This window comes from Mercenaria mercenaria, chromosome 10 (assembly GCF_021730395.1).
Source record: "Mercenaria mercenaria strain notata chromosome 10, MADL_Memer_1, whole genome shotgun sequence".
NCBI lineage: Eukaryota > Metazoa > Mollusca > Bivalvia > Venerida > Veneridae > Mercenaria > Mercenaria mercenaria.
Genome location: NC_069370.1, coordinates 12954023 through 12963749, shown reverse-complemented (window position 1 = coordinate 12963749; position 9727 = coordinate 12954023). Strand labels below are relative to the sequence as shown.

The window sequence follows — 9727 nt, the reverse complement described above, 5'->3', positions numbered from 1 at the left end:
TTTGACTAATTTATGTTAATTTATAATTTTTCTAATTCTTTCATCTGTTTTTAAAATCGGTAGGTTATTTTTGATGACGCTAAAAATTCTGCAGTTATTGGATTGTGTGTTGCTAAGAATGGCTTTGTTGGAGTATCATCTCTTTTACTTGTCTTTATTCAAATTTTTGACTGTTTGTGTCATTCTTATGACATTTTCAACAAGTGACAAAGAAAAACTGTGAAGTAAATGATATTTTCTAAGTTCTGAAAGCCGATAAGTACACTTGGATGTATTTGAAACTATAGCACATAACGGAATATTGTCTTTGTATGTTTCGAGTAACTAGTGTAGCATAGAATGGTGCAAATTTTGTCCCCATGGCCTGGTCTACCTTATATACTTATTTATTTGTTGAAAGTGATGGACCTTTGGTACTTTTCTTTACCTCAGAGTTGTGGAGCGTTGTAATTCGAAGATCGGTTTATTATATTTCATTCTGTCAGGTTTCGAAGTTTAATTATTAGTTTTTTTATAATAATGGTTATTATCTAGTATTGTTATAACCATTTATTTATAACGTTTTTTTTAAAAAATCTCCATTGTTATAGAAGCACATCCTTGATCAGCCTCCTTTGGTATCATGGTTTCATAATGAATTTAATTTTTAAGAGAATTTCTCTCAAGTTTTGATATATTAGATTTTGTTAATTACAAGACCTCTGAAAATGATCAAGACTTTCTAAAAATTGATCTAGAGATACATCATTTCTGGTGTACATTAATAATTTGCATTTGTTTTTTTTCTCCAATTAATATATTATCATTCCTCCGGCCTTCAAAACAGCTTTTAAACGTAAACTTCTAGTAAATTCCTGAATGTGTGTTTCTGATTCTTACAACTTTGTTTCTCTGGTGTCGATGTGAATTTCAAACCTTCCATTAAAAGTTTATAAACATATCCTTATTCAATTTCTTAATAATAATATATTAATTACCCGAATATCAACGGCCTTTTGGTTCTTCACTGACAATCATTCTATTCTTTCCTGGTAGGTCGGCCTGTGAAAAAAAATCCTATTGCTTGTTTCTTCTTTTTGGCAATGAGTATAACGACTTTCAAACCTTGTTGAACTTTGTGTTTCGACCATTTTCCTTTGTACATTCTGCCTTTTATTGTTAAAGCCATGATAAGGAATATTCCTAGATTTCTTTGATGGTTTGTGGTTTTTCTTGGTTGCGATTATTGTTAAACTTTTGCGCAAACTTGCGTCCAATGTATGTTGTTTTTCCACCTATGTCTTGTTTCCTGTGAACTATGGTTACTAATAACAGTTGCATATGTTGTATGATGTCATATCGCTTACGGGGTGCTCTTTCATCAGCCCTGGTGCTAGACTGCCCTGCTAACAGGACTACGGCTTTCATTTAGCAGTGGCTGGTGTGTTCCTTTAATTATCGAAAGCATGAACTAGCATTTATCATTTAGTGTCTGATCTAATTGTTTGATTAGAAAATAATCAAATAAATCACTAAAATGAACGGTAGTTAATTCACTTATTGGGAAATACCAACCGAGGTTTTTGTTGGATGAACGATACACGATCATGCTTCTCATTTTTATATATTTGATTAGACGATCACAAAAAAGCCGTTATTGAAACAGGAAGCTTTTCAAACGCGTGTCACTTTTGTTTACAACGAGATTGCGCGGATATTTATCACAAGTTTCACTGTATATGTGCGACAGAAGCACGTTTGTCAGCTTTTATGCGGCAAGCACTTGACCGTATTTAGCGAGAAAATAAGATTACATACTTTGGGTAGGGGCACATTGCTCTATATATGTGTTGCAGAAACGTTTTCTATATAGGAGCAGAAGAAGCACTTTAATGCGAGGCAAAAGCACTTTGCACGGTGTCTGTGTGCCCGTATTGTTGGTTAAGAATCATTTGGCAGATACGCACTTAGTCCCTTTTATAAGCGACAGAAGCACGTGCTTTGTATGTGCTACAAAAGTTAATTGCCCCCTATATGTGTGACAGAAACATTATTCCCCGTATATGCATGGACGAATTACGTTGCACACTATATATGTTGCTTGGCACATTGCATAGAACATATGTGAAAAAGACCTTTGCTCTGTACATGTATGTCAAAAGCACTGTGCCCACTATATGTGTGTCAAAAGCACTTGGCCAGTTATTTGGCTGGCGGAAGTACTTTGCAACGTATTTGCGTTACAGAAGCTACTTGCCCCGTGTGACTGTGTGGCAAAAGCACTTTTCCACGTATAAGTGTGATAGAAGCTCTTAGTCACGCACCCCGCACCATTGTGGTAGAAATATTTTACTCCATAAATGTATAACTAAAGCACTTTTGCATGTATATTTATGGCAAAGCACTTTACACTGTTAATGAGTGCAGAAGCCCTGTTTTATATTTGTACGACCGAAACACGTCGTCGGTAATGTGAAACAAACATTAATGTCATGTAGATATGCGTCAAAAGCACTATTTGGTTTTCGTGAAGTACCATCACTTTGTCGAACATGTGCAGCAGAAAAATTTCTCCGCGTATCTGCTGCAGAAGCAATTTGCTGTATATGTGCTGCTAAACCTATTTGTCGAGAATTGTTTGAGAAAAAAGCAGTTTCCCATATTTGTGCAGTAATTTCCCTGTATTTGTGCGTCAAGATCACTAAATAGTTTACAGACGCACCTTGCCGGGTAAATGTGCGACAGAAACACTTTTGCACGTTCATGGAACGGTTAAAGTACTGTGCCATGTATATTTGTGCCAGAAACAGGTAAAAGTATATGAGCTGCGAACAGGTAAATTTATGCATATACACAGTATGAGCACATGTACACATAAACATCCATGAATGCACAAAAACGCATTTTTTATACTCGCAGAGAATTTTTTTGTAATACTGACTCAGAGTTTGCACGGAAACATTATTAGATGTACCAGACGTCCTTTATCAAGTATTGTAAATATTTCTATACGTTTGAAAAATTAAAACTGGCATTTGAACAAAAACCACTGATATTGATAATGAAAGTATACGTTTGTTAAAACTACTCCAAATACATTTTAAACCTAACGGAATATATTGCCTTTTTATCTAAACAATTACATCAAGCATTAACTGCCAAGTTATTGAGCACAGTTCGTAGAAAAACGTTAATATTTCGCTTAAGATTTCTATGCTTTGCACCTTTTCTGATGTTTTCTGTTTCTTGTGCATCATAGTGAAATCCTATTTTTTCCATTTCAGCAATTACATATTCTGGAGATCGATTATTGACGTGTGAATAACCTCCCTGCCCAGGTGTAGCCCAACTTAAAATTACTCCTTCACGAGCATGTCGATTGATATTATCTATCATTATAGCTTCAAATTCTCCTGGTATATGTTCAGCAACTTCGAGACACAGAATCCAGTCATAAACAGGAAGCCCGTACTGTGGTATGGATAGATCAAGAAAAAGAACAGAGCCATTACTTGTATCTTCACAAAACGGTGCTCCGTCGTACGCGTCATACTCTTTTACCAATCCTGTAGTCAGTATTGCCATTTTGTATGCCCCAGGACCATCTCCAAAACTTCCTACAGTTTTTCCTTGCGAAAAAGGTAAGAGAGATTACCATGGATAATTATTTTGTCTTTTTTAAAAGCATTTGGTGAGCAAAATATACATGTATATCATTTTGTTGCTTTAAAATCTAACGAGTATCACAAAGATGCATAGCAAGTCATGATAAGCATAGATAAGCATGAAAAATTCGCTAAAATTATCTATATTGAAGTCATCAAACAAAACCATTTATTTGTATGAGCACTTTTCCTATAAGCATTTAAAAGGCTGAGCCGATAGTAAATGGCGCTGATAGATTATTGTTCTTATTTAATTTAAACAATTATACCGTTCGTGCATCAAATTTTGGAACATATAGTACTGTACTGAAACATGTGGTGCAGTTTTTAAACTTTTCTAAATCATGCATTTATTATCATTCTGGCAGAAGTTTGAATGACAATGAGATAATCGGAGGCGTCCATGTGATTGGTGATATAAGGGTAAGCAGTATATAAGTATTTATGGATTTAGACAATGCGTCTAACAATGTTCGAATAAGACGTATTAAGTATGCTAATATGTTTTTCCTTAAACATTATACTATCATGCTTTTAAAATGAACGTTATTTTTTTTTCTAATTTTGTGTAGCTCTTAAATGCTTGTTTCAGGTCAGGTAATAAAATCTAAAAAGTAGATCCCTCGGAAGCACAAAAAACAAGGCAAACAGTGAAAATTGCAGACTCGGTTTGATTGAGTCTGTTCATGAGCAGTAATGGAAAATGCAACACTGCCCACGCCCCCTAGCACCGGTTTAAGCAGTATTCAATCTTCAAATCTAAATGAGTTGAAATCAATGATCCCGAAGGACCAGAAAATATAACAACACTGAGATGAAGTCGGGGCGACGTTTTACGGCCGCCACACAGCACTTAACACCCGCTGTTGTGAAGTAAATAAAATCTGAAAAGTAGATCCCGCGGAAGCACCGAAAACAAGGCAAACAGTGAAAATTGCAGACTCGTTTCAAAGCGTTTCTAACAAAACAAATACCGAAGCTAAAAGTAGGTCTCTACATACAATATGACTTTTATACAGAGGCTTGATGTATGATCACAAAATTTGTCTTCATAACCATTTGAATATCAGTAACATCCTAATTATTTAATGGAATTAATATGTCCCTGTTGAACTAAAATTTTGATTTAAATGTTTAGGTCGTGTGATTCTTGCCCATTGTACTTTAAATTTAAATAACGACAGCAGCTTGTTGTCACATAAGACATTTATCATAAAAAATAATATGATTAAACAATGCAATGACAAGGTTATCTGACGCAATGACATGAATCAGGCAATACGTCTTTTATTATGAAAATGGAGAGGCATGGCATTGGTAAATTGCAAACCTCAATGTCGTAATGAATACTTGCACCCGTGATGGTTCAAGTCAGAATAAAGATTGAAATGGTTTTCTAACCGCACTCTCTATAAAGATAAAATTTTGGATACATGAGTGTTGGAATGACGATTAAAGTGGTGTTGTAAAGACCTGCTTCGCGATAGCGCATGAAACATTGATTATTTTTTACTATGCCTGCTGTAATTCAACTGCATGCCTAGCTTTAATCATAGACATACTATATTTAATGATACGCAAGATATTTTCGTAAAATAAACTGACACAGCTTCAATATGATGGTCAAACAACACTCACCAAATGCATTTTAAGTGTTAAAGATTTAATGCCGAAATAAATTAATCTCAAAAGCATGAATGATAAATTTGTGAACAATCTCAGCTCACATGTGCCATTGTAACATCATTCACTTTTAGGTAGAACATGTATATATCCGAAAGCTAGGGTAATTCACAGCATTAAAGCGCTTACCTTTAAAAAAGTGTGCCAAAGTTGTAGCAAGACTTCTATCAAATCCTAAATGTTTTGTCTTTGTGGCTATCGGGCACCAGCCCCCTTCTTCGGTTGTCTGGTATGCAGATGTGTTTGTGTCTTTTAAATACTTAAAATATGGGTAAAAATGCAATAAGATAAGTCATTAATCTTGATTATTGATTATCACATTTATTATTTAATTCTGATCAAGCTTAAGTCTCGGTCACACTACACCGTATAGCGTAAACGGACCACTAACGTATAACAAAATTTTAAAATCGTTTGTGTCCGTTCGCATGTGTTTCCTTTCCGTTTCTCGTGCGGCGCCTGCACTCCTTGTCCGGCGACGTTCGTTTCATTCGGTGGAAGGTTTTCAGCATGTTCAAAATTTAAAACGTACACCACCGGACAAAGTTGTCCGTTAGATGTACTGTAGCAGTGCGCTGATATGCGTTTTGTTCGTTACTCACGTGTTCCCTATTCTTTACTTGTACGGTTTGCATCCGTTCTTGTCCGGTTCGCATCCGTTGTTGTCCGGTTGATCTGATTCCCTGCCGGACTACTACCGGACATGTAACGGATGTAACGTTTTGTCAGTTTCTCATGCGTTGTCTTTACGTTTTACGCGGTACAAACCCGTTACTAGTACGGTGATATCCGTTAATTGAACGTTGTTCGTCCTGTATATGTGCGTTAATCTTGTGGTCATTGTACGTTTTATGCGCCCTATACACCCATCGCGAGAGCATCGAGCAGCAGCGGGGAATATATTTCGCCACCGGATAACTTCCTGTCGCAATTTTTCTATACGCTTGGCGTCCGTTAACGGTGTAGTGTGACTGACACATTAGTATAGAAAATGAACAATGTACCAGATGTAAAATTTCTTCGACTACGCTACTTCGCTTTCTGAAAAGTCTAATTAAAGTTGTGAGTACGTCATAATTTAGACAGTTTTTGGAAAATTTAAGTGTGGATTTTGCATTGTAAGATAAAAGTTATGTTATATGTATTCATTAGTATTACATACATATATTATTAGTACTGACATTAGTGGAGAATCCGAATCCTGTTCCTAAATATTGTGTAGCCTGTTCAAGATTTTTTATTGTTGTTATATTGTCATGAAATGTTTTTTGCTTGTAAACTTATGTTTGCTAAATACACAAAATTATCTAAGTTAATACAAACTATATTTGTGTGTGTATCGTCTTACGTTGCATTTCATTTGGCCGTTGACTTTTTGCTTTTGATTTAACAGTTTAGAAATACCATTTCGCTGTTGAACTAGAATATCTCTCTCAGTAGTAAAGCGGTTGTGTAAGCATTGCTGTGAGGAAGTACTTTTCAGGTTCTGCGGAAATAGAAACCAAATGTTTTACATGGAACAGATATTATGTAAAGGGCCAAATGAAAATATACATTTATAAAATCTACCTTTGCTATCGTAAGAGGTTTATTTGGGTAATATTAACACTCAACGTCAACAATGTCCAACTATCAAAATATATGTTATCACTAAACTAGTCATCTAGTATTAACTTCGTTTTGATACAGAAATGTAATATGTGTGCGGGAATATGACTTGCTTACAGTCTATTAATTTGATAACTCTTCATCTTGTACTCCGTATGGATTAATTAATCTAACAAAATTTATCAAATGCATAGATACGGCCTGCGTTTAAATCAATCCTATTGTTTACTGAAGTCATATTGTTGCATTTACTTCCTCAGCATTTTTCTGAGCCGACATTGTATCTCACAATATTTCGTATCTAATTTTCTGTTGGCTGTATATTTTTAGAACAGAGAAGTATTCTTTGAAACTACTTTTACGTGTTGGAAAGAATAAATAGCTTCTTATTAAAACGCCTTCATATCTTTTTAAATTTAATATTAAATATGAAAAGAGAAGTACTAACCTCTAAATAACTCATTGTTTAAAGCCCTTGCAAAAGTTCATTATAAATTAATGACATTGTTCGGGTACTGTAAAGATACTAAATATTTTATTTTATTTGACCGTTTGATTATTGTCCCAGTTATTCTTTTCAGCGTTCAAAGAAGATGCATTGTAGACAAAATATAACGGTCATTGTCGAAACATTTCTATTGCTAAAAATCCATTATTATTCCTCTAAGGAAAGTAAAAACATGAACATGGCGTCCATTGTCCAAATCTGCTCACTACTATTTGTTGCTACAATCGTGCTGCTCACTGACAGTATTTTATTATTGCACTCCGTAGGTTATTCCATTGACAGAATGTCCAGTGTAACAATTTGGTGAATCCAAGTTTAATTATTTCGTTTGAAATAGCATAAATCATTGCTATTTTAATTAATTTGTATAACTGTATGTTTATTCAAATCAAGAAGTTTATACATTTGCTTGTTATTGAAGTACCACTCACCAATACGTCGTTTTACAAGGCATAGATTACAATTTTCTCTCAAATTTCGCATAGGCAGAACTCAGTTATCGATAATAGTTACGGTCTCTATATTCCAATCTGACAAAATCTTGTGATAAATCATAATCAAATGTTTAAAATTGCAGTTTCAGGTTTTCATCCATCTCAATTTCGGGGAACTCTTGTCACAAATATCAAAAGCTTTAAAGGAACGACGTGTTTCTTAGGAGACGACTGCATTCAGATTTTTGGAAACTGTTAGACTTAAAATTGCAGATCGAATAAATGCTAACGTAACGAGTGTGACTTTTTACATACATACACTTAAGAATGTTAAATGCAATGTAAGGCAATGCGAAATGATCAGACTATAAAATTACATTTTGAAAATTTTGATATTGTGTTATACTTAAGAAGGGATGTTCTTTGAACTTGAAGCGTCGTTTGGCGATTGTAAAGAGTCTTCTCGTAATGACATTCAGTGTTGTTATATTTTCTAGTCCTTTGAGATCATGGAGTCCATTCAATATATGTGTAATGGAGTTCTGCTTAAGCCAGTGCTAGGTGGTGTAAAGGTGTTGCGCATTTCGTTACCTTTCATGAACAGACTCTTCATCAAACACAATCCATTATTCTGTCTTGTTGCATTCTATTCTTCTAAAGGATCTTTCTGCGGACTTAGCTATCACAACAGCAATTTTTAAGTGGCATGTGGTGGCTGTAAACTGGTCTCCCTGTACTTCGTTTCAGTGTTGTTATATTATCCCGTCCTTTGAAATCGTGGAGTTCATTCAATATTTGTGTTACAGGGTTCTGATTAAGCCGGAGCTATAGCAAGTTTGTATGTCTAAAATTCGCCAGTCTTGTTCTTCAATCTAATTTCAGTTTATTGGTAGAATTTAGATTCAATCAGTTACTTTAGAAATTTACGCAGATTTAAAGTAAAGAACGTTTTGTTTCTATATGCACATTCAAATGCCTTTGAAATGCTCTTAAACGACACAAAATATACATAAATTACAGTTCATTATAAAGAAAATAAAGTCGTCTTTTTATAATAATAAAACATTTAACTATTTAACTATTCATAAAAACAAGGAAGAATATCTAACAGGAAAGGCCACGTTTCAAAAACGCAGCCTCCCCAAAGGCACACACTAACTTACGAATTTTGACGTGTCTGAAAATATGAATTACCTTGTACAACAATGAACAATATGAGTTGTCATATAATCCAAATGACTTTATAAGCATAATGAAACAAATTAAAACACAAACTGTTTTTAACACTGCTTTCATTACAATTTTACTATCCGTATAAAGGCAATTGTAAGGGTATGTTCCGTTTTTAAGTTTTGAAAACCAATCTGCCTCAATATTAAGCTTTCCATGTCAGCCTCATTAGAAATCATTTACAGTTTGTTAACATAATGATATCGGCTTTCAGGTGATCATTTACTTGCGTTATAAATATGAAAACACACTTTATTTACCTCAGTTAAGTTTCACAATGTGCTGTCTTACATAGCATATTCGATACATGTATAACAAACACTTGAATTCTTTGTTGTTAATTATTATGGTGGTGTATAGCCTGTATCGCTCGGGAACCACCACTACGCCAACAGATAAAAACTAAAATCATCTGAAAAATATACATTTCCGGGTAAATATCAGTTGTCATGCTTATAAAGCAGCTTTGGATTGGTTGAAAATGTGTAGAGAAACCTTTAACATTCAATGAGACTTCAGGTGATTGGATAAGAAATTAATGAATACAAATATAAGCCTGTATGTTCTAATTTTCCTAACCTCCCTTGTTACGTTGGATATCTAAAGTAACTTGCTGTGTT

At 34.4% G+C, this 9727-nt stretch overlaps 1 protein-coding gene across 3 annotated transcripts; it reads right to left on the bottom strand.

The window, feature by feature from the left end:
- Positions 1-572: 572 nt before the first annotated feature.
- LOC123559766 (uncharacterized) lies at positions 573-9273 on the bottom strand. Of its 3 annotated transcripts, none has more exons than XM_053552276.1 (4): positions 9072-9272; positions 6676-6813; positions 5457-5586; positions 573-3608 (listed from the first exon to the last, which is right to left on the bottom strand). In XM_053552276.1, exons 1-4 carry the CDS (start codon positions 9171-9173, stop codon positions 3124-3126), a joined length of 855 nt encoding a protein of 284 aa, XP_053408251.1. In that variant the 5' UTR covers positions 9174-9272; the 3' UTR covers positions 573-3123. The 3 variants fall into 3 exon arrangements, with proteins under 3 accessions (XP_053408251.1, XP_045207776.2, XP_053408252.1); XM_045351841.2 differs by lacking the exon at positions 9072-9272 and adding an exon at positions 7384-7854; XM_053552277.1 differs by lacking the exon at positions 6676-6813 and having other exon boundaries at positions 9072-9273.
- Positions 9274-9727: the final 454 nt, after the last annotated feature.

Coding starts and splice junctions, on each gene's coding strand:
- LOC123559766 (XM_053552276.1), bottom strand. CDS start 9,173: ATGAAAGCAGTGTTAAAAACAGTTTGTGTTTTAATTTGTTTCATTATG. Junction 6,814..9,071: donor ATTGTTCATTGTTGTACAAG/GTAATTCATATT, acceptor CTATTTCCGCAG/AACCTGAAAAGTACTTCCTC. Junction 5,587..6,675: donor ACGGCCAAATGAAATGCAAC/GTAAGACGATAC, acceptor CCATATTTTAAG/TATTTAAAAGACACAAACAC.